Below are 24,517 nucleotides of genomic sequence, written 5' to 3' on the forward strand. Positions count from 1 at the left end.
GTGTGATTCACACTCCGGAGCAGAAGGAGGCGGTAATGCTCTAATACAGATGTTCGGAAACCACCGAAGAAGAGGAGATAAGAGAGGAAGAGGAGGCGACAGCAGCAGTCGCTCTCCTTCAGTCTCGTGGGTGATCATGGCGGACACAGACGGTGAGTAGCTGCGCGGGTTTTTAGTGCAACTAGAACTTTTAACTGATGAGAATATTTAAAGTTTAAAGTTAAACCTGCAGCTGATTGAAGTGCACGACTCTGTTTCTGTCGGCTTCTTCAAACGAACCCTCGGTCAGTTTATCTGCGCGTGAGGCCAGACTCCATGAAGGAAACGGGTATTCCGTCATTTATTAATACGTATTAATGGAGGATTGTTGTGGTTCCGTGTTGAAGCTCTGCGTCGTGTTTGTTAGTTCAGCGCGTGCTTCGTGTAGAAACCTGCAGGTTTTAGGGTGTTCAGCACGCGGGCCCTGGAAGGACCCACGTGTGGCTGCTCGCGTGCAACCAGATCCAGCCAGAAAAGCCAAATGTATTGCTACAGTTTGATTTATAGTCTTCATCATCTTCATCACATTACGATGATTAAACCACGTGTTCAGTGTTTAATCAGAAGTCGATGATTCTGATCACACGGCCTGTTAGCTTTAGTTAGCCGCCTGATGACTACCACGTGTGGTCGGAGGCAACGTGGGCTGGTTCTCTTTCCTCCATTAATGACGTCAGACTTTAGTCATAAAACTAACTTCAACTTTAAAGTGAATTTGTTTTTCTGCTGGAAACGCGAACTCATGTTTGAGATTCGTTTCGTCACATTTAATAATTTATTCTTAATAATTCAACACATGTTCACCTCAGAGTATAAAATGTCTCTTTGATGTCGCGTTAGATGCTGAGATTAAGTAAAAACATGAAGGTACGGTTTTAGAATCAAATATTTAAAACAGCGTTTACATCTGTGATTTGTTCTGCAGCGTCTGGGAAGAAGAAGAAGAAAACAAAGACAGTCAGTGAAGAAGAAGTCGGGGTGAGTAGAGACGTTAAGGTTGATTTAATAACTTTATTTCTCTCTGAGCGCAGATTAAAGTTAGTTTCTCTGTTAACAGGAGATCCAGCAGAGCGGAGACTTCCTCATCCAACCAGAGTCCAAGGTGTTCTCTCTGGACACGTCTCAGTGGCCTCTGCTGCTCAAGGTACACTCCCTGTCTTTATTACCGTAATGCACCGGGCTCAGCTGTCTTTATTACCGTAATGCACCGGGCTGTCTTTATTACCGTAATGCACCGGGCTCAGCTGTCTTTATTACCGTAATGCACCGGGCTGTCCATTACCGTAATGCACCGGGCTGTCCATTACCGTAATGCACCGGGCTGTCCATTACCGTAATGCACCGGGCTGTCTATTACCGTAATGCACCGGGCTCAGCTGTCTTTATTACCGTAATGCACCGGGCTGTCTTTATTACCGTAATGCACCGGGCTGTCTTTATTACCGTAATGCACCGGGCTGTCCATTACCGTAATGCACCGGGCTGTCCATTACCGTAATGCACCGGGCTCAGCTGTCTTTATTACCGTAATGCACCGGGCTGTCTTTATTACCGTAATGCACCGGGCTGTCTTTATTACCGTAATGCACCGGGCTGTCTTTATTACCGTAATGCACCGGGCTGTCTTTATTACCGTAATGCACCGGGCTGTCTTTATTACCGTAATGCACCGGGCTCTCCTGTCTTTATTTAGTAAAGGTGTGCCTTACAACATAAGGTACCATGTTATTTGTAATTTAAAATATAAGGTTGTATTAATGATGACAATATATATGTGCACACACAAAATCGGGGTCAACAATCTGAAAGAGAAATAATAATATAAATGCACGAGTGTTGCGCATGTGAAGTGATGAAGAAGTTTATCCATTCGCCGAGCGGCCATCTTGTCTCAGTCACTGGCTCCGCCCTCGTTCTGGGGGCGGGGCCTCTCTGCAGCAGCGCTGACGTTGTTTCGGCGTTCTGCCGGACGGCGACCGACGCTGCTCAGAGAACGACACGAGACTCGAGCGCTGCCGAGATGATTTGACTGTTCTGATCACATGAAGACTTGAATATTTAAGAGTGCTTTGTATTGAGCAACAAGTTTAAACTTGCACCGTCTGTTCGTCCGGTTTCTAATTTTACGTAACATAAAATTGTTTCTTGCAGAATTTCGATAAACTAAACATCCGAACGGCTCATTACACTCCTCTACCGAACGGCAGCAACCCTCTGAAGAGGAACATCCAGGACTATGTTAGGTAATGCTAAGCTAACCGCATCTAGGACTGTTAGGTAATGCTAAGCTAACCGCATCTAGGACTATGTTAGGTAATGCTAAGCTAACCGCATCCGGGACTATGTTAGGTAATGCTAAGCTAACCGCATCCAGGACTGTGTTGTGTAATGCTAAGCTAGCCGCATGTAGCAATATGTTGGGTAATGCTACGCTAACATCATCTAGGACTGTTGGGTAATGCTAAGCTAACCGCATCTAGGACTATGTTAGGTAATGCTAAGCTAACCGCATCCGGGACTATGTTAGGTAATGCTAAGCTAACCGCATCCAGGACTATGTTAGGTAATGCTAAGCTAACCGCATCCAGGACTGTGTTGTGTAATGCTAAGCTAGCCGCATGTAGCAATATGTTGGGTAATGCTATGCTAACATCATCTAGGACTGTTGGGTAATGCTAAGCTAACATCATCTAGGAATATGTTGGGTAATGCTAAGCTAACATCATCTAGGACTGTGTTGGGTAATGCTAAGCTAACATCATCTAGGAATATGTTGGGTAATGCTAAGCTAACATCATCTAGGACTGTGTTGGGTAATGCTAAGCTAACATCATCTAGGACTGTGTTGGGTAATGCTAAGCTAACATCTAGGACTGTGTTGGGTAATGCTAAGCTAACATCATCTAGGACTGTGTTGGGTAATGCTAAGCTAACATCATCTAGGACTATGTTGGGTAATGCTAAGCGAGCAACATTCAGGATTATGTTGGGCAATGCTATACTCGCAACATTCAGGCTTATGATGGTTGATGCTATGCTAACAAGGGATGTTACTTCCTGTCAGGACTGGCTTCATCAACCTGGACAAACCAGCGAACCCGTCGTCTCACGAGGTGGTGGCGTGGATCCGGAGGATCCTGCGAGTGGAGAAGACGGGTCACAGCGGGACGCTCGACCCGAAGGTCACCGGCTGCCTGATCGTCTGCGTGGACCGAGCCACGCGATTGGTCAAGTCCCAGCAGAGCGCCGGTACCCAGACATGACCGCTTCCTGTTTGTTACTGATACTTATTGGTCGCGTCTCCACCCGGCTGTCGGTGTGCGAGCACAGTAAACCCAGCGCCCCCTCACTACTCTCTCTGTGTGTTGCAGGTAAAGAGTATGTGGGCATCGTTCGGCTGCACAATGCCATAGAGAGCGAACACACCCTGGCCCGGGTGAGTGACCTCCCGTCAGTCACGGACTCTAAAAGCATTTCATTAGAAACTAGTTCAGGAACAATGAGCTGCAGAAGCTGAACGTAGGTTTACGTCAGTAAACAACCTGTGGTTTACTCTGATTGGCTGTCTGTGTTGGTCATGTGACCGTTGTTGACTGAGTTTCTATCTGCAGGGTTTGGAGACGCTGACGGGCGCTTTGTTCCAGCGACCGCCGCTGATCGCCGCCGTGAAACGCCAACTCAGAGTCCGAACGGTCTACGAGAGTAAACTGATCGAGTACGACCCCGAGAGGAGATTAGGTGAGATCAATATGACCGAGGACATTAATAAGATCAATATTAATACCCTGAGGTGATGTCATCGGTCACATGGTTCTGTGTTCCTCAGGGATCTTCTGGGTGAGCTGTGAGGCAGGAACTTACATCCGGACTCTGTGTGTCCACCTGGGTCTGATGCTCGGGGTCGGAGGTCAGATGCAGGAACTCAGACGAGTCCGGTCTGGAGTCCTGGGAGAGAAGGTCGGTACCGCTGCCCCGTGTCATCGCGGTCAAAGTGTTGAGTTCAGGCCTTCTGCTCCGTGTCGGTCTGTCAATTAAACTTTGGAACAGAAAGCTGCAGCTGGGGCCCGGATTACATCGTTTGTGGTTGTGGAGCCTCGGTGCTGCTGACATCATCGCGCCGTCATCGTCACGACCTCACGTCGGAGGTTGATACGATACCTGCCATAAGTGTCACGATACCGATACTTACGATACCAGAATTCGATACAATACCACAAATACGATAGGATACTGGTATATTTATCTACACTAGTAATAAATAAAACATCTGTACGGTTCCCTTTTTACCAGCTTGTTCCTGCCCAGCTTTTTGAACACTTAACAAATGTGATTAATATTAGTATTAGTATCAGCCTACAGCAAGATATTAATGAACTACATGGTGCCGTGATTGCTGCTGACTCTGCTGACTGTCTGTGGGAGTGGGGGGGAAACAATGCTTCATTTACTGCATGGTGAGTTTGATGTTTTCACTTCATATTTTATCTTAATTCATGGAATAATTATTTCTTCTTAACTAAAAATAACAATAATCAGCTGAAGATCCACCAGCATGGAGCCATTTTGCATGAATTGTTTCATTTCGTGCACGTTTGTGTGCACTGTGACCTCATGATCATGTCGGCTTGTTGTCAGACGAGGCTAAGGCTCCTCGTGTTGGCCGTCTATGGTGAGCTTGGGGGTGTTCATGTTTATCATCACATGTGCTGACCCGGCGCTCTTTGAGCTCTTTAAAAGGTTCGGGGTGTCTGTCTGAAAGGTGCTTTGCCGTGTTCGCCGTGTTGCCTCTCTTGGTCTGTGGCTTTGGAACACGTTTGGCAGACGGGTCTCTGTCGGTCAGTGGGGACCGGACACGGACCCCACTTCACTTTTTGGTTTGAAACGAAAAACGATAATACGGAGGTATTTCCGTATTGTCGTTTTTTCGACCGAAAGGCAAAACGGACTGTCAAAACGTACACGGACCATGATGCACGTCTCCCCTGTGATCACCGAGTGAGCGCCGGGTAGCCCCGCCCCCTTGCAGCCCCGCCCCCGTGCAGTCAATGCCTGCAGGCAGCGTGACGGAGCAGCGAGTGCGCTCTGATCGCTACTGTGTTAATTAAGTATCGAAGCTGCATATTTTAGTGTCGTTTTTAACGTGCGGGTACCGTTGGTAGCGATACGCTGTGCAGCGTTACTCACGACGTCATCGTCATGACCTCATGCGTGTTTGTGTTCAGGACCACATGGTGACGATGCACGACGTGCTGGACGCTCAGTGGCAGTTTGATCACAACAAAGACGAGACGTATCTGAGGCGAGTCGTGTTCCCTCTGGAGAAGCTGCTGGTGTCCTACAAACGTCTGGTGATGAAGGACAGCGCGGTGAGTCTTCATCACTTTATTGTAATGCAGAGTACATCTTAATGAACATCATAATCCTGTCGCCATAATGACTCAATTGAGTGTAGTTTTATTAGATTGTCTTCTGGTTTTAGCGGAACAGTTCTATCATTATTACCAGCTGTTCTTTCTGAATGTTACACTTGTTCTGGATTCTGATTGGTAAGTAGGCGGAGCTTCTATAGTGAAGGGGTGGCCATAATAATAGAAACCCTCTGAGTCAACACTGACAGTTTTTGTTTAAAGGTCTTTTTCCCTTCATTTAGAAAATACTCCGCACCAGCAGGTGGTGATGAAAGCTACTTAATCGATACCACAGAAGAAGAATCTGAAGTGGCAAGATGATGTCATCGTTTAATGTGATGAGAAGCTAATAGTTAATGTAATAATATGATGATGCGTTTCAGGTGAACGCCATCTGTTACGGAGCGAAGATCATGCTGCCGGGTGTCCTCCGGTACGAAGACGGCATCGAGATGAACCAGGACATCGTCGTCATCACCACCAAGGGAGAGGCCATCTGCACAGGTGAGCCGGGGGCCGTCTCTCCGTCTGTGTGGAGCCACATGATGATGCGTAGATGCTGCAGTAGCTCTCGGGCTGTGATGACCTGCTATCTATCACCCTGTTCTGATGGCTCAGCGGTTCATCGTGATGGAGATCACAGGAGCCTGTGACTTTCTTAACCGTCGCTTTATTTGTCGTCAGCTGTTGCTCTGATGACCACGGCTGTGATCTCCACCTGTGATCACGGCATCGTGGCGAAGATCAAGAGAGTGATCATGGAGAGAGACACGTACCCTCGGAAGTGGGGTCTGGGTCCGAAGGTGAAGTCCTGCTTCAATGACATAAAGTTTATTTCCACATTTAGTCTCCGTAGTAACGGCTTGTTTTCTCCAGGCGAGTCAGAAGAAGATGATGGTTCAGAAAGGACTCCTCGACAAACACGGGAAGCCCAACGGCAGCACGCCCACCGACTGGAAGAGCCAATACGTGGACTACAGGTAAGCCTCACCTGAGGGGGCCGGTGCTCAGGTGTGTGTAGACAGTTATTCCTCTCTGAGGGAGTCGGTCTGCTACAGGAACTCTCAGCCATGAGCTTCTTCACTCGGCTGCTGCTGAGCTGCAGCTCGCCTGAGAACAGTGATGGCGTCGCACTGTGCAGCTTTACTTTAAATGTTGACTTAAAAATCGTACTTTTGTTTTTTGATTGACAGTGTCTCCAAGGCGACTGCGGAGTCATGTGACACGCCAGCAAAGGTAAGTTCAGTCCACCTGTCGTCCACTCAGAGGGCACCTGATGTTCACTGAGGTGGTGATGTCATCACTAAACCTGTTCCTCTACAGAGGAAGAGGGAGGCGGCCGACGGCGACGCACCAACTGTAGAGGCGGTGAAGAAGAAGAAGAAAAAGGAGAAGAGGGTGAAACTGGAGGAGGCGGCGCCTGATGCGGTGGAGGCGGAGCCTGATGCGGTGGAGGCGGAGCCTGAGGCGGTGGAGGCGGAGCCTGAGGCGGTGGAGGCGAGTAATCAAAGTTCAAGTTCAAAGTTCAAAGTTCACTTTATTGTCAAAGTTTCCACATGTGTTATGCATACAGAAAATTCGAAATGCCGTTTCTCGCAGTCCCACAGTGTAATATAGACATGAACATATACATAAAATAGAATAAAGTTAAGAACATAAGGGCCTAGATAAAGGATTAAACAAGTAGCAGCAGAGAATAAAAAGTGACTGGTGCTGATAAAAAGTGACTGGTGCTGATAAAAAGTGACTGGTGCTGGATGAGGGAAGGGGTGTGAGGGGGAGTAGATGTCCTGGTATGTTCCATTTGAGGCAGTGGGGAAAGGTGGGTGAGGGGGAGGGTAGAGAGGTCAGGGGAGAGATGGCAGGGGGGGAGAGAGGGGGAGCGAGAGGAGAGAGGGAGGGAGAGAGTTCAGCATCCTGACCGCCTGGTGGAAGAAGCTGTTCCTCAGCCGGGTAGAGCTCGAACGGAGACTGCGGAACCTTCTCCCTGAAGGCAGGAGGCTGAAGAGGCTGTTGGAGGGGTGGGTGGGGTCACCCGCAATGCCGAGTGCTTTGCGGGTGAGGCGGGTGTTGTAAATGTCCTGTAGTGTAGGGAGTGAGACTCCGATGATCCGATGATCCTAATGACTTCCCCGGTTCATCTAACATCATCTAAATATTACAAACTTACCACTTAACTGAAAGAGAAACTCTGAAAATAACCAGATATTTATTCAGATCATTTAAATATAATTATTTCAACGTTGTTTATTTCTTGTAGGTTTTAAGTGCCAAGAAGAAGAAAAAGAAGAAGAAACTAAAAGACGATGGTGCGACAGACTGACGGACAGGTGAACTGTCTGAGGCCCCGCCCACTTTCCACACCTATCTAAATGCAAAACCTTCACGAGTTTTGCAATAATGGACACGCAAAGAAAAGGATTTTTTTATTTTTTGTATAAATTTTATTATTTTTTGTTCTTTCAGCTGTAAATACCTCAACAGTGTTTGTAATTTCAAAATAAAAAGTGTTTTTATATTTTTGTTCAGTTGGATTCAGATATAAAGTTTTAGTTATTAGATCGTAAATCAGTTTGTCAAACTACTGCAGTCAATAAGCAGAATTCAATAGTGTTAAAATAAATCAGAACTGTTTATTGGTGTGGTGAGCATATGAGGAATTTGACATGACGGAGGGTGCAAACATTTAATAACATCAACGGTGCAAAGTAGAAACATTAAATTTACATAAAATAAAGAGGGATGTAAAGTGCACAAACTGATAGATACCAGAGCTATAAACCAGTGAGGTGTGTAATAGGGGGGTGACAGAGTCAGTGGGGGTCCCGGGCTCTGTTAATGAGCCAGACTGCCGACGGGAAGAAACTGTTTGTGTGGCGTGAGGTCTTGGTTCTGATGGAGGTCTTGGTCCTGATGGACCTCAGCCTCCTGCCAGATGGAAGGGGCACAAACAGTTCATGTGCAGGGTGAGAGGGGTCAGCTACAATCCTTCGTGCTCGCTTCAGGGTTCTTAAAGTGAACACGTTCTGGAGGGACGGCAGATTGCAGCCGATCACCTTCTCAGCAGAGTGAATGATGCGCTGCAGTCTGTCCTTGTCCTTGGCAGTGGCTGCAGCGTACCAGACGGTGATGGAGGAGCAGAGGATGGACTCAATGATGGCTGTGTAGAAATGCACCATCATTGTCTTTGGCAGGTTGAACTTCTTCAGCTGCCTCAGGAAGTACATCCTCTGCTGAGCCTTCTTGGTGATGGAGCTGCTGTTCAGCTCCCACTTGAGGTCCTGGGATATGATGGAGCTCAGGAAGAGGAAGGACTCCACAGTGTCAACGGGGGAGCCACACGGGGGGGGGGGGCTACGCTCTTCCGGAAATCCACAACCATCTAAAGAGGCTGTTTTGGGATATTAACTGCGACTTATCGGTGGCAGTAAGTTAGCAGTTCATTCCTGTAGATGACGAACTACATTCGTCGAAACTACATTCATGTTCTGCTGTACAGAGAAAAGGTCCTGATTGTTTTATGTCTTTATAAACTAAGTACACGTTTAGAAATAATTAAATAAACCTGTTACGCATCGTGTGGTGTCATCGAATAACTTTGGGATGAATATTTGATTGAGTCTTCATCCATTTAGTCGTTCTAATATCGCAGCTGTTAGGCGATGTGGCGAATTGGCCCAGATCGCAATGAAAATGGTTGATCTTCCGTTCACTGAGATAGACATTGTCAAAGGTTTTAGCCTCAATTAATCATGGTAGCCACCTTTTGTGTGATACAAGAACGGAGGTAGAGACAAGTCACGATTCGCAAGAGAGGGTGTTGAACACGGTGGAGATTTTGCGAAGTAGTGATGTCTCTACCAGCAAAGCCGTTGTTTAAATCAGGCATATGACTCTGAGGCTCTGAGGCGGTGAAGATTGCACCGGTTAGACAGACAAACAGGATGTCCAAAACCCCTGCTGCACTGATGTGTACGGGTGGGCGCACACATTCACACACACACACCCTCACCCCCCCCCCCCCCCGATGCTCTCCTCGGTTCATGGGGAAGTCCAAGAGCTGAGCCAGCACATTCACACAAAAAAGAAAGGAGGGGGGGGGGGGCAGCCATCGCACCCCCGTGAAGTCCGGGAGGCCGGAGGCGGTGTGAGGCATGAGAATATAGGTCATTAGTCCAGAGAAGACAGAAGGGAAATTCCCAGACAAAGTGAAAAAGACGGAGTCAGCGGTTTCAGGGAGAACCTATGAGGCGGTCAGATCAGTAAGAGTAGCCTCGGGGGCAAGCATAAATAACTTAGCCTTGACAGTGGCGTCGCTAAAAATGCTGAGGAGCTCATATGGACCACGAAGGCAGACCTGGCTTTCAAAGATTACGCTGAAGTAAGGGTTTTTGTGTCATCAATCAAGTGATGTGAAGGGTAGGAATCCGTTTGAAGTCAGACATCTGAGGCCCGGACTAGTATAAATACCAGCAGTTTTGAAACAGCAGAAAAAGACTTGGAGCAGGAGTTGGAAGGAGGCTCTAACCCCGTGCGGCCTCCTGCCTGCACGGGGTGAAACTTTAACTTTTTACAGAATCTCCGGACTTTGAGAGTCTGAGGTTTTTAAGAAAACTTAGAAGGTTTTTTGAAGTCTAGTCAGGAGAGAAGGCTCACTCTGTCCAGTCCTGCGCTGGGTGAATCATTAACTTTTTCCTCCTTAGCCTACACAGCCAGCCCGTCGGCTGGCTGAGTCAGCTTTTTACAGATCCTTTGTCTGTAAACTGCTCTGAAGGGGTTTTTGAATACTTAGGTGATTTTTTCTTATATTTTTCAGTTAACGATTTTCCTCTGCATTTTGGACCAAGAGACTATACTTTGATTTAAATGCAAATAAATAAATAACGAATTAGTTTCTTCGACCAAGTCCTTTTCTTCATATTTTCCTGACGAGCCAGCCCAGAGGAGGGGTTACGCCTCAGCGGATCCCCCTCAGCCCCTGAGGTAAGTTGTGTTTGATCCAGCTCGGTACATTACTGATGGCATTCTTGAAATGCCCAAACCACACTGATACTTATTCTAATAATAAAAAAATAAAATAAATTAATAATTATTAATTTTTCAATTTTTTATTATCGGATTAAAAAATCGTGAGGGGTCACCCCCCAGAAATCACGTAACACAGCAATAGGAGCTCCAGTTCTGGAGGTTCTCCTCAGCTGTATGTGAAGCCGGTGGTCTGGTTTCTCTTTGACGGTACATCGCTATGGAAAGCTTTGATGCCGGCACACAGGTGATTATGAGCTCATTACTGCAGATTGATGTTCAGATGACGATAGTCTTACCTCCTGTCCACAGTCACTGAGGTTTTAGAGATTTTCATTCTGATATATAGTCTCCTGAGCCACTCACACCCTTTCAAAATAAAAGCCCCATGGATTAATTTAACAAGAACCTGAGAATTGAGCTTTTTTTGTTTAAATTGTTAATGCGAAAACTACTACTGCTAATATTACTAGTATTCCTGCTACTACAACTTCTGTTGCTACTATTACCACTAGTGCTACCACTAGTACTACTACAACAAATATTACTACTACTGCAATTACCATTACTAGTAATACAACTATTACTAATACCACTACAACAAATTACTAATACTACTAGTACTACTACAACAAATATTACTACTGCAATTACCATTACTAGTAATACAACTATTACTAATACCACTACAACAAATTACTAATACCACTAGTACTACTACAACAAATATTACTACTGCAATTACCATTACTAGTAATACAACTATTACTAATACCACTACAACAAATTACAAATACTACTAGTACTACTACAACAAATATTACTACTGCAATTACCATTACTAGTAATACAACTATTACTAATACCACTACAACAAATTACAAATACTACTAGTACTACTACAACAAATATTACTACTGCAATTACCATTACTAGTAATGCAACTATTACTAATACCACTACAACAAATTACTAATACTACTAGTACTACTACAACAAATATTACTACTGCAATTACCATTACTAGTAATGCAACTATTACTAATACCGCTACAACAAATTACTAATACTACTAGTACTACTACAACAAATACTACTACAATTACCATTACTAGTAATGCAACTATTACTAATACCACTACAACAAATTACTAATACCACTAGTACTACTACAACAAATATTACTACTGCAATTACCATTACTAGTAATACAACTATTACTAATACCACTACAACAAATTACTAATACTACTAGTACTACTACAACAAATACTACTACAATTACCATTACTAGTAATGCAACTATTACTAATACCACTACAACAAATTACGAATACTACTAGTACTATTACTACTGCTATTTCAACCATTACTACAACCACTGCTATTAAATATGTATTAATAGTACTACTACCAACAGTTTTACTATTGCTACTATAACTTTGACAGTAACATTGTTTATCTTCCAGATTTTCTGCATTGTAGTTTAGCTTCTTTAGATAAAACAGTTTCACTTATAATTCTGCCAGTTGTACATTTAAACTTCTAGGTTTTCATCGGTGTGGTTCAATGTTTTTGCGCATTAACATTTTTAAGGCATTTCTTTCAGAATTCCACTGCATTTTCTAGTTCTTCATTTGGTAACATTGGGCCACTTTACCCATAATGCAGCGGTGATGGCAACAATCATAGGTTATCCAGAAAAGGCACATTTAGTGTCAATAACATTTAAACATTTAGTCATTTCCCACCAAGAAACATGTTAAATCAATTATTTGGATTTGTAGTCAAACGGCTCATCTGAGAGCTGACCCCGCCCCCAGAGGTGATGTCACAGTCTTCTCTGATTGGTCAGACACAGTGGCAGGAGAGCGGGTCTCTGTGTGAGCTAGTAATAACTCGTACTCTGTGATTGGTCAGTTTCTGCAGGTCAGAGATCAGCTGCAGCAGACGAGGACTCGGCTGGTGGACGACCCGGCTCGGGTCCGTCGGGTCTGGTTTGTAGAACGAATCCAGAACCTCCAGAGTGACGAGATGCTGAAGCTGCTGCAGATTCAGGAAGTCACTGTCCGACAGGTGATGATGTCTGAAACACAGAAACACTCAAGTAAACAACCAGCAGGTCACTACGGAGACCAGCAGGTCGATACGGAGACCAGCAGGTCACTACGGAGACCAGCAGGTCGATACGGAGACCAGCCGGTCAATACGGAGACCAGCAGGTCACTACGGAGACCAGCCGGTCGATACGGAGACCAGCCGGTCGATACGGAGACCAGCCGGTCGATACGGAGACCAGCCGGTCGATACGGAGACCAGCAGGTCGATACGGAGACCAGCCGGTCGATACGGAGACCAGCCGGTCGATACGGAGACCAGCAGGTCACTACGGAGACCAGCAGGTCGATACGGAGACCAGCCGGTCGATACGGAGACCAGCCGGTCACTACGGAGACCAGCAGGTCACTACGGAGACCAGCAGGTCACTACGGAGACCAGCCGGTCACTACGGAGACCAGCAGGTCACTACGGAGACCAGCAGGTCGATACAGAGACCAGCAGGTCACTACGGAGACCAGCAGGTCACTACGGAGACCAGCAGGTCGATACGGAGACCAGCAGGTAGATACGGAGACCAGCAGGTCACTACGGAGACCAGCAGGTCACTACGGAGACCAGCAGGTCACTACGGAGACCAGCAGGTCACTACGGAGACCAGCAGGTCGATACAGAGACCAGCAGGTCACTACGGAGACCAGCAGGTCACTACGGAGACCAGCAGGTCGATACGGAGACCAGCAGGTCGATACGGAGACCAGCAGGTAGATACGGAGACCAGCAGGTCACTACGGAGACCAGCAGGTCACTACGGAGACCAGCAGGTCACTACGGAGACCAGCAGGTCACTACGGAGACCAGCAGGTCGATACGGAGACCAGCAGGTAGATACGGAGACCAGCAGGTCACTACGGAGACCAGCCGGTCACTACGGAGACCAGCAGGTCACTACGGAGACCAGCAGGTCACTACGGAGACCAGCAGGTCACTACGGAGACCAGCAGGTCACTACGGAGACCAGCCGGTCACTACGGAGACCAGCCGGTCGATACGGAGACCAGCCGGTCGATACGGAGACCAGCCGGTCACTACGGAGACCAGCAGGTCGATACGGAGACCAGCAGGTCACTACGGAGACCAGCCGGTCACTACGGAGACCAGCAGGTCACTACGGAGACCAGCAGGTCACTACGGAGACCAGCCGGTCACTACGGAGACCAGCCGGTCGATACGGAGACCAGCCGGTCACTACGGAGACCAGCCGGTCACTACGGAGACCAGCCGGTCGATACGGAGACCAGCAGGTCGATACGGAGACCAGCAGGTAGATACGGAGACCAGCAGGTCACTACGGAGACCAGCCGGTAGATATGGAGACCAGCAGGTCGATACGGAGACCAGCAGGTAGATATAAGCAGCTGTTTTGTTTTCTGTCAAATTTTGTTGATGAGGTGTCAGTGACTCACCTGATCCGGAGTGTCCTCAGGTGAGGGAACAGCTGTGGGAGGAGTCTAACTAGGCCAGAAGAGGAGCTCCAGGGTTCCAGGTGCAGGTGTTCCAGGTGAGGAGCTCTGTGCGAGACCACCTGTAGGTCTTCAGGCTGCAGGTCCACACAGAGAGTCAGACTGAGGAGGGAGGATGGCAGGAATTCGGCATACACCGCCAGAGGATGGCCTCCTATTGGATAAGACAGAGGTCATGATGACATCACTGTCACAGTACAGCTGCAGTAGATGTCGACACTCACCATGCACACTGAGGCTGCGGAGCTGCGGCAGTGACGTCAGCCATGTTTGCAGGTGACAGATGGGACCAGGTACGGAGTACAGGTGGAAGATTGACAAGCTGAGGAGGCGGGACAAAGGCTGCATAACTTCCTGTGTCACCACGGCGTCGTAGTTCAACAACTGGAGGTCAGACAGCTGCAGAGCGCCACCACCTGGTTTAAGACGAGCATAACATTTATATCAACCTGTTATTACCTGTTATCACACCTGTTATTACCCGTGTCATCTCACCTGTTATTACCCGTGTCATCACACCTGTTATTACCCGTGTCATCACACCTGTTATTACCCGTGTCATCTCACCTGTTATTACCCGTGTCATCTCACCTGTTATTACCCGTGTCATCTCACCTGTTATTACCCGTGTCATCACACCTGTTATTACCCGTGTCATCACACCTGTTATTACCCGTGTCATCTCACCTGTTATTACCCGTGTCATCTCACCTGTTATTACCCGTGTCATCACACCTGTTATTACCCGTGTCATCACTGCTGTTATTACCTGTACATCCCATTTCCCAAAAAGCATCATGGGGTCAAGGTTGGAGGAGGCTTGCTGGAGGAGCGAAAGGACTGTGTGATACCTGCTGATTGGATAATGTCACATTTACCTGTGAGGTGGGCGGGGCTGAAGAAGTCACGTGACAGTGTTCTGTAGGTAATCATGGTCCAGGACAGGTGTTTCAACTCAGTCAGGTGAGTCAGGACGCCGCTCAGCGTCGGGACTCTCAGACTGCCATCGTGGTGCAGCTGCAGAGAGGTGAGACGAGTCAGCTGACTGAGTGCGGCCAACAGGTGAGATGCGGGACAGGTGAGCTTCACGTTACACAGTCTGAGCTCCAACAACCGCTGACTCAGGGACAACAGGAAGTCAATGTTCTTCAGTGGCAAGGAACAGGAAGTGACAGACAGACGCTGCATCCATTGGAACAGCTTCAGCTCATCGACGCCCACTTCCCTCCAGTCATCCAATCGCAGCGCCCCGAGAGCAGGAAGCCAGGTGGCGAGCTGCTTCAAGTGTTTCCTCTTACCTGAACGCACCGAAATTATGTCCACGCGCCTCTGAGCCAGGCTCCGCCAAAAGGGCCGGTTGTACCGGGAGAAGTTCCGCAGGGCCACGCTGAAGCCGTGCCAAAGGGGGCGGGACTTATCCACCAGGTGCCTGAAGTGGACGCAGGTGCAGCGCAAGTTCAGCTTGTCGCTCCAGGACAGTAAGCCGAACACCTGAAGCCACAGCTCGGCCGGAAGCTGCTGGAGAACCAACATCTTCAACGAGGAGACGGTGGTCCGTCTGATCGATGATTAATTATTATTATTAGTCCAGATATTCAGATGTTCAGAGGAAGGGTTGCTGTCGTCGTCTTCTTCTGCTGCTGCTTCCTGCTGTGTCAGACGTCACACGATCTAGAAGAGATCGTGTGGCAGCAGAAGGAGGTCTCACTCTGTTATCTTATTGTGAAGAGGTCTCACTCTGACTGTTTTATTGTGAAGAGGTCTCACTCTGACTGTTGTTTTATGGTGAAGAGGTCTCACTCTGACTGTTGTTTTATTGTGAAGAGGTCTCACTATGACTGTTGTTTTAAAGAGGTCTCACTCTGGCTGTTGTTTTATTGTGAAGAGGTCTCACTCTGACTGTTTTATTGTGAAGAGGTCTCACTCTGACTGTTTTATTGTGAAGAGGTCTCACTCTGACTGTTGTTTTATTGTGAAGAGGTCTCACTCTGACTGTTGTTTTATTGTGAAGAGGTCTCACTCTGACTGTTGTTTTATTGTGAAGAGGTCTCACTCTGACTGTTGTTTTATTGTGAAGAGGTCTCACTATGACTGTTGTTTTAAAGAGGTCTCACTCTGACTGTTGTTTTATTATTCTATATAAACATCTGATGTCATGTGTTATGAATGAACATAAATAAGTAGATTTTGATTATAACGTTAAATAATAAAATATTGTTTCACGGTTTTGAAGACAATTAATAATGAATAAGCACAAAATAACCATTGCGTGCAGTGGCGGCTGGTCAATAGAGGGCGCTAGGGCGCCGCCCCACCTTGAGCCACAACAAATAAAATACAATAAATAATAACAATAAATGATACAAATGGTCAATATTAGTGTTTTTGAAATATGGAATCACCCAGTAATGTGTAAAATATGATATCTGTGGTAAATATATGCTTTTCCTGCACGTGCTGAGACATGATATATAGTTATACATACATCATTATATATATATGTGTGTGTTTTATATTATACAGAATATTATTATATGATATATATATTATTATATTATACTGAATATTATTATGATATATATATTATACTGAATATTATTATGATATATATTATTATATTATACTGAATATTATTGTGATATATATTATATTATACTGAATAGTATTATATGATATATATATTATTATATTATACTGAATATTATGATATGATATATAGTAATATATTATACTGAATAGTATTATGTGATATATATTATTATATTGTACTGAATAGTATATGATATATATATATATATATATATATATACACACTTAGTTAACAAAACAAAGCCATCATCTTGCCCTCTGGATATAATTCCATCCTCTCTATTTAAGAAAGTTCTGCTAATTATTGGCCCTGCAGTAACATCCATTGTTTGTTCCTCATTGTCTACAGGAATTGTCCCTTCCTATTTCAAACATGCCACTATCCAGCCCATATTAAAGAAACCTAACTTAGATCCAGCTTTGCCCATGAACTACAGGCCCATATCAAAACTGCCTTTCTTGTCCAAAATGTTAGAGAAAGTGGTGGCCAAACAACTTACTGCTGCACTGGAGAGGCACAACATGTACGACAAGTTCCAGTCTGGGTTTCGTAAGCAACACTCTACTGAAACCGCTCTCCTGAGGGTCTCAAATGACATTCTCATGTGTGCTGATGCAGGTGACTGCTCTGTGTTAGTTCTTCTGGACCTCAGTTCTGCATTTGACACTGTAGACCATGACATCCTGATTAAGAGGCTTCGTGATTGGGTGGGCATATCTGGCATAGCGTTAGACTGGTTAGACTGTTTTTGCATGAAATCATTCTGGGTGTTCGCTGACATTGATCGATGTGGCGCAGCCCGACAGAGAACATGTTGCACCAGCTCCACTGGTTGAGAGTGAAGAAGAGGTGATCGATCAGCAGGAGACGCTGACTCGCTGCTGGGGAGGAGATCCACCACCGAAGAAGAAATTAACCCGGAAGTTGAAAGTTGATCCGTCAACGTGAGCAGTCCGCCATTAAAATAATACAAAATACAGAAGAAGAAGAAGAAGAAGAGGAAGAAGGAGTCGCCGGTCAGATGGAGGGTGAGTGAACACGCTGGTTGTAGATGAGCTGCGTCTCTCCTGTAGAGTAGATGAGATCATTCCTCAGCAGCAGGGGGCGCTGACACAATACTGAGGTGACTATTTGTAGTTTACAGACCTCATTCGGATTTATTTATGCGTTTATAAATATATATTTGTATGGAAATATACATATCTACATTGTATTCTATCCTTTGTTTCTATGTTTGTGAAACGCTTTGCTGCTCTCTTTGATATGTGTTGTATAAATATGCTTTATTATTATTAATGTTATTATTATTAATCACACAAGATATGTTTTTAGATTAAACCTTTGTTACACAACATGAGACGAACAGCCAACAGTCGAGTGTTAAATATTACAATTACACAGAAAATTAGGATTTTCTACTAAACGTGTTGTTTGTTGTCAAATCTAAGAGCCAATCAGCTCTCTGATCCGGATACAGCCAGGCGTTTTCCATTATGCATTGGGTCACCTGGCTCTAAAATATGCTGCCGCCTGGCTCTGGTGAGGTCATCGTTGACCATGTGTTCATGATGTCAGAGCAAGTCGTACACAAATCTAACCGGCATGCATTGTGACGTCAGGTGACATCACAGTGACCCAGGCCAACAGGAAGTGCTCTGCTGTCACTGGAAGTACCCGAAAAATCAAAGATAACGCAGCCGACTGGCACAACCTGATGGTGAGGTGGGAAAGTCTCAACGAGGACGGATTCAACATAGCAGGAAACCTGGTGGACATCAGACTGACACGGTGAGTTTACTTTACTTACTTTCATTTAATTTAATTAAGCTAGTTTAGTTTATTAATGATCGATTCAACGTAGCAGGAAACCGACACGTGAGTTTAAAGGAGCAGTGTGTGAGATTTAGTGACCTCTACTGGTGAAATACAGATTGTGTGGGAGCTTTTCCGATCTCTCGAGACAGTGTTAAGTTTGTCCCCTCTGGGCTGCTGTAGAAACATGGCAGACTCCGTAGATACAAATGACTTTCTTATTCCAGATTCTTAGTATCGGGTTATTATTCACGAATGAAGTAGGGTTGCAGTAGTTATAAATAATATATTCCATTTCTGCCAATTAATCCCCCCTAAATGTTACACACTGTTCATTTAATTAGTGTATTTAAATTAAGTTACTTCAATGAGTTTAATTAAGTTAGTTTGACTAATTAGTTACTTGAAGTAATTTAGTTTAATGTGGATTTAGTAGTTTTTGATTTAGTTGGTTAAAATATTTTTTTCATCAATTTACTGTCCTTCAGTTCTCAGAGCGATCAGCTGGTGGTAGTGGACGAGTCTTCATCAGCTCCTTCGCAGCAGACAGGTGGAGCTGCAGAGCTCCAGGACGAATGCTGCAAGCTGCAGGACGTCATTGACAGAATGGTGACGCTTCATTTAACTTAATTTAACTGAGAAGATACAGTCAACAAAGATTAAACTCTGGAGATCTTTTCTTGCAATTCTGGAGATCAGAATAAAAATATCATTAGTAATTATAAGGTTTTCTCTTTATTATGAATTATTACGTCATAATCATATGGCGGAGGATCAGTGAACGGTAGCGACATGCAGTTGTGTTAAGGGAACGACGTGTAGTCGCGTTAACGTAACGTGTAGTCGCGTTAACTTAACATGTAGTCGCGTTAAGTTAACGGCGCGTATTCGCGTTCAGTTAACGATGCGTAGTCGCGGTAGGGTAACGAAGTGTAATCGCGTTAGGGTAACGTGTAGTCGCGTTAGGGTAACGACGTGTAGCCGCGTTAAGTTAACGACGTGTAGTCGCGTCAACTTAATGTGTAGTCGCGTCAACTTAATGTGTAGTCGCGTTAACTTAACATGTAGTCGCGTTAAGTTAACATGTAGTCGCGTTAAGTTAACGACGCGTAGTCGCGTTAGGGTAACGACGCGTAGTCGCGTTAGGGTAACGACGTGTAATCGCGTTAGGGTAACGTGTAATCGCGTTAGGGTAACTTCGTGTAGTCGCGTTAGGGTAACTTCGTGTAGTCGCGTTAGGGTAACTTCGTGTAGTCGCGTTAGGGTAACTTCGTGTAGTCGCGTTAGGGTAACGTGTAGTCGCGTTAGGGTAACGTGTAGTCGCGTTAGGGTAACGTGTAGTCGCGTTAGGGTAACGTGTAGTCGCGTTAGGGTAACGTGTAGTCGCGTTAGGGTAACGTGTAGTCGCGTTAGGGTAACTTTGTGTAATCGCGTTAGGGTAACGTGTAGTCGCGTTAGGGTAACGTGTAGTCGCGTTAGGGTAACGTGTAGTCGCGTTAGGGTAACTTCGTGTAGTCGCGTTAGGGTAACGTGTAATCACGTTAGGGTAACTTCGTGTAGTCGCGTTAGGGTAACGTGTAATCGCGTTAGGGTAACTTCGTGTAGTCGCGTTAGGGTAACTTCGTGTAGTCGCGTTAGGGTAACTTCGTGTAGTCGCGTTAGGGTAACTTCGTGTAGTCGCGTTAGGGTAACTTCGTGTAGTCGCGTTAGGGTAACTTCGTGTAGTCGCGTTAGGGTAACTTCGTGTAGTCGCGTTAGGGTAACTTCGTGTAGTCGCGTTAGGGTAACTTTGTGTAATCGCGTTAGGGTAACTTCGTGTAGTCGCGTTAGGGTAACTTTGTGTAATCGCGTTAGGGTAACTTCGTGTAGTCGCGTTAGGGTAACTTTGTGTAATCGCGTTAGGGTAACTTCGTGTAGTCGCGTTAGGGTAACTTCGTGTAGTCGCGTTAGGGTAACTTTGTGTAGTCGCGTTAGGGTAACGTGTAGTCGCGTTAGGGTAACGTGTAGTCGCGTTAGGGTAACTTCGTGTAATCGCGTTAGGGTAACTTCGTGTAATCGCGTTAGGGTAACTTCGTGTAGTCGCGTTAGGGTAACTTCGTGTAGTCGCGTTAGGGTAACTTCGTGTAGTCGCGTTAGGGTAACTTCGTGTAGTCGCGTTAGGGTAACTTTGTGTAATCGCGTTAGGGTAACGTGTAGTCGCGTTAGGGTAACGTGTAGTCGCGTTAGGGTAACGTGTAGTCGCGTTAGGGTAACTTTGTGTAATCGCGTTAGGGTAACTTTGTGTAATCGCGTTAGGGTAACGTGTAGTCGCGTTAGGGTAACGTGTAGTCGCGTTAGGGTAACTTCGTGTAGTCGCGTTAGGGTAACTTCGTGTAGTCGCGTTAGGGTAACTTCGTGTAGTCGCGTTAGGGTAACTTTGTGTAATCGCGTTAGGGTAACGTGTAGTCGCGTTAGGGTAACGTGTAGTCGCGTTAGGGTAACGTGTAGTGGCGTTAGGGTAACTTTGTGTAGTCGCGTTAGGGTAACTTTGTGTAATCGCGTTAGTGTAACTTTGTGTAATCGCGTTAGGGTAACGTGTAATCGCGTTAGGTTAACGACGTGTAGTCGTTACAAATCAGTGTTTGTCTTTCTTCCTGTCAGGTTGTTGTGGTGAAGAAGATGGAGCGTCTTACAGCATCACAGCAAGGCTTTCAGGATCTGGAGGAGTTTCAGTTTGGACTTGAAGGAAGAAAGTGTCCTCTGTTTCACAGCTGGACCGGCAAACACTTCAGTGAGTTTACTTGTTCACTGAACTCACCTGTCTGATGTCTCTTCATGTTTCAGACGTTGTCTGATGTCTCTTCATGTTTCAGATGAGTCGTCTTGTGTCCTGTTGGACTCCTTCAGTCAGGAGCTGAAGTTGAAGCAGACAATCCTGCAGGAACTAGCCCATACTGCGACCTCTGACCTCTGCATGGTCTATCTTTCCTGCTGGCTGCATCAGCCCTTCATCACCCCCCAGACCAGACTCACCCTGGAGGCTCTGCTTTTGGAGACCGGACACCACCCCCTTTGATGTGTTTAGTCCTCCAGAGTCATGCGATCATGTCAGGGTCTTTTCTGAGAGTCCAGGTGTTGGAAGCAGTGGGGAACTTTACCTAGCTGTCAGATTAATTCATCTGGTTTATTGAACAGGTGTAGACAGAGAAGGTCTACTTCCTGGACACATACGAGCAGATGGTCCCTGTTTTTTAAACCTGAAATTCAATGTGTACGTTACATATGTATTACTCACTGACATTAAATAAAGTATTTAAATTGGAACTGACGTTGTCTTCATGTAAAAACAATAGTTGTTTTTGTTTCTGGAGCAGCAGAAAAAATACTCCAGTTTTCCTTCTGCTGACGTTGCACGAAACCTCCGGCAATCCCCCGTTTCCTGGCAGTGAACCATGGCCTTAAACTAGAGGAACTGACTCATCCCGACCGATTCCCACTCGGCTCTAAACTGCCCCAGTGCTGCTGAAGGTCACATTCTGAATAGAAGGAGCCAATAGAACCACATCATCTGCAAAAAGCAGGGATGCCATACTGGACACTCTCCTGGCAACGATGTCCAGAGCCTTCAGTGTCTCACGGCAAATCTTATCCACACCTGGCACCAATCAGCTTTTTGACTTCACTAGTGACCTCTGCCAGGGATTTGGATGAGTCTTATCCAGAGACTTCAAACTCTGCCTCCTCCACGGAGGATGTGTTGGTCGGGTTCAAGAGTACCACATCCCAACAATATCCTCAGTCTGGGTCCACAGTTCTGCCCTTCTGAACACAGCACTGAGCCAAGCCCTGCTTTCCGAGTCGTCTTACCGATTACCTGAACTTTGAGGACAAATGAAGATCCTTCTTCATGTTCTCCCTAAACTCCTCCCACACCCGTGTTTTTACCTCGTCAACCACAGCTGCAGCCCTTTTGGCCAATTGTTACCAGTCTGCTGTTTCTGGAGACCCCTTCTTCACTGCTGGTGTCCACCAGCGGGTTCTCAGGTTGCTGCCACAACTTGCACCGTTGACTGTCCGACCACAGCTCCGAGCAGCCGCTTCCACAATGGAGGCTCTGAACATGGCCCACTTGGATTCCATGACCCCAGCGTTCCCCTGGATTCAAGACAAATTCTTCTGAAGGTGGGAGTAGAAGACCTTGCTCACAGGGTCCTCAGCCAGACATTCCCAGTTCACGCTCGCTACAACTTTGGGTTTAACAGGTCTGTCCGGCAGCCTTCTTACCATCTGATCACCACCACCACGTCCCTGGAGGTAGTCTGCGATGACGGGTTAGCACGCCCAGGTTCCCACCCTTGCATGCCGCCCGGCTCACATTGCAGCTGACTCCAATGCCTTTTCCTGCGAGTGGTGGGCCCGCGTAGCTATTGCTACCGACAACACAACTCTGTCACACAAACCCCTCCACCATGTTATAGTGGGGATTTTATAATACCCAAATAAAATCTGAAGCAAAGTAACCCAAAAGCATTCTGAGGGAACGTCGAATTTAATGCAAATACATTTTTTAAAGTTGTGATGGAGTGCAAAAGTAACAAACAATATAGTATAACTTCCCACAAAACCAAACGTAAAACAGATCTGCTGAAGATGAGACCTGAGGACATGGAGTCCTTTGTGTTCTCTGATGAGTCATTAAACTGCCATCATGTGAAATCACAAAGCAGAGCTCAGAGTTCATCACATCAGTTTATTGGAGGAACATGAAATGTGTTAATGCATTCAGCACGCCAACGATCAACATGACAAATCACTTCAGTTCAATCTTCTCCACTCAGTCCGTCCTCGTGTCGATTCTCCAAACAAGTACAAATGTCCTGTTTTATAAAAAGTAATAAAATAGTGCAACTTTTTTTTACTTTGTTTTCCATATCCTACATATAAACAGCCAACTAATCAGTTTCTATTTTGAAATGAACGTGTTTATTTACTGACACACTGGGGGGGGGACTAGTTTACAAATTTACAATCACTTCAGATTCACTAAAAAAGCAGCAGGAAGACCAGACTCCTCCTGAGGAGCCGCTGCCAACATATCAGCTGAGAACTGAAGAACCAGTCAACAAAGGAGCTGAACTGAAGCGATAGATACGTCTGCTCGTTAATCGTTGCTGAGTGGAAATTGATTCTCTCATCTCTCCATGAAATAATGTCGCTCATATTTAGATGTTGAATCTGTTGACCCAAGATCAGGATATCTGTAAATATTAGATACGACCACGAAATAAAATCAAAATGGGTTTCAACTTGTTTCTCAAATGCAAAGTTCGGTCTGATGAAGGATCGAGACATCGCGTCAACGGAGTTTGACTGGAACGACCCAGGTGTGAGATTAGAGGAACAGTTTGTCCCGTTAGTCCTCAGGTGTTAAACTGAAACATATTCAACAGGGTGGAGCTCACAGAAACCCCAAACCAGCAGTCTGTGGTCTGTTAGTGCCCCCTTCAGGCTGCTGTGTTCATTACACCCACAGTTATAATATCAAGTTTGTACTTTTTACACCTTTTTTAAATACCACCTAAAAAAATCCAGTCACTCCCTGTCATCCTGATGTGGTTCAGGTCAGATTCTGGTCTTGCTCAGTCGAGATTCGGTTCAGGGTTCACTGAGGAGCTTTGGCTCCGTCTGAAGCCTCGATGCCCAGCAGGGCTTGGACCACCTCCAATGGGACCCCCTCTGGTGTCTGGATGTGCATGGTGGTCCCGTCCGGCCCATTGACAATCACAATCCGGTCTATACCGGGCTCTGTCATCTGGACCGTCAGGCCCTCGGTCTGGATGTAGATCTCTTGACCCTCCTGGAGCTCTTTGGACTCGCAGGGGTCCGCTGAGCCGGACAGGGTGGAATCCCTCTGCTGGAGCTGAGAGGAAGCCACCGTCTGGACTGAGCTGGACTCGGGTGTATGGGTGGAGCTTGACTCAGGTTTCTTCAAGTCTGTGTTGGTCTTGGGACTTGAGCCCAGAGCTTTCTCCAGCTCGTTCATTTGGGCTGTGAGGTCACTGCTGCTCAACACCTGGTCCTGG

At 46.0% G+C, this 24,517-nt stretch overlaps 4 protein-coding genes across 8 annotated transcripts in view; 2 read left to right on the top strand and 2 right to left on the bottom strand.

Moving 5' to 3' along the window:
• Positions 1–71: 71 nt before the first annotated feature.
• Positions 72–7,965, top strand: dkc1 (dyskeratosis congenita 1, dyskerin; the record flags this gene model as incomplete). Of its 3 annotated transcripts, none has more annotated exons than XM_079286501.1 (15): positions 72–152; positions 965–1,017; positions 1,097–1,183; positions 2,191–2,282; positions 3,104–3,288; positions 3,411–3,475; positions 3,651–3,777; positions 3,866–3,996; positions 5,262–5,405; positions 5,831–5,951; positions 6,132–6,250; positions 6,324–6,427; positions 6,641–6,683; positions 6,771–6,944; positions 7,708–7,965. In XM_079286501.1, exons 1-15 carry the CDS (start codon positions 137–139, stop codon positions 7,768–7,770), a joined length of 1,524 nt encoding a protein of 507 aa, XP_079142627.1. In that variant the 5' UTR covers positions 72–136. The 3 variants fall into 3 exon arrangements, with proteins under 3 accessions (XP_079142627.1, XP_079142628.1, XP_079142629.1); XM_079286502.1 differs by having other exon boundaries at positions 6,771–6,923; XM_079286503.1 differs by lacking the exons at positions 6,641–6,683; positions 6,771–6,944; positions 7,708–7,965 and having other exon boundaries at positions 6,324–6,431.
• A 3,450-nt stretch (positions 7,966–11,415) lies between these two features.
• On the bottom strand, positions 11,416–15,808 carry LOC306789962 (uncharacterized protein). Its single transcript, XM_079286066.1, has 4 exons — positions 14,932–15,808; positions 14,278–14,469; positions 13,997–14,207; positions 11,416–12,558 (listed from the first exon to the last, which is right to left on the bottom strand). The coding sequence occupies exons 1-4, from the start codon at positions 15,584–15,586 to the stop codon at positions 12,324–12,326; spliced, it is 1,293 nt and encodes a 430-aa protein (XP_079142192.1). The 5' UTR covers positions 15,587–15,808; the 3' UTR covers positions 11,416–12,323.
• A 1,753-nt stretch (positions 15,809–17,561) lies between these two features.
• On the top strand, positions 17,562–21,738 carry cinp (cyclin dependent kinase 2 interacting protein). Of its 2 annotated transcripts, none has more exons than XM_079286324.1 (5): positions 17,562–17,671; positions 18,263–18,431; positions 18,944–19,064; positions 21,096–21,225; positions 21,308–21,738. In XM_079286324.1, exons 1-5 carry the CDS (start codon positions 17,665–17,667, stop codon positions 21,508–21,510), a joined length of 630 nt encoding a protein of 209 aa, XP_079142450.1. In that variant the 5' UTR covers positions 17,562–17,664; the 3' UTR covers positions 21,511–21,738. The 2 variants fall into 2 exon arrangements, with proteins under 2 accessions (XP_079142450.1, XP_079142451.1); XM_079286325.1 differs by having other exon boundaries at positions 17,640–17,766.
• Positions 21,739–23,056: 1,318 nt separating this feature from the next.
• znf839 (zinc finger protein 839) overlaps positions 23,057–24,517 on the bottom strand; it is a 9,645-nt gene continuing 8,184 nt past the window's right edge. For both annotated transcript variants that reach the window (XM_079287194.1, XM_079287193.1), the window contains exon 11: positions 23,057–24,517. This exon is cut by the window's right edge and continues 138 nt beyond it. In XM_079287194.1, coding sequence (XP_079143320.1) covers positions 24,097–24,517 — 421 coding nt within the window. In that variant the 3' untranslated portion in view covers positions 23,057–24,096.

This window comes from Melanostigma gelatinosum (genome assembly GCF_949748355.1).
Source record: "Melanostigma gelatinosum genome assembly, chromosome: 16".
Classification (NCBI taxonomy): domain Eukaryota; kingdom Metazoa; phylum Chordata; class Actinopteri; order Perciformes; family Zoarcidae; genus Melanostigma; species Melanostigma gelatinosum.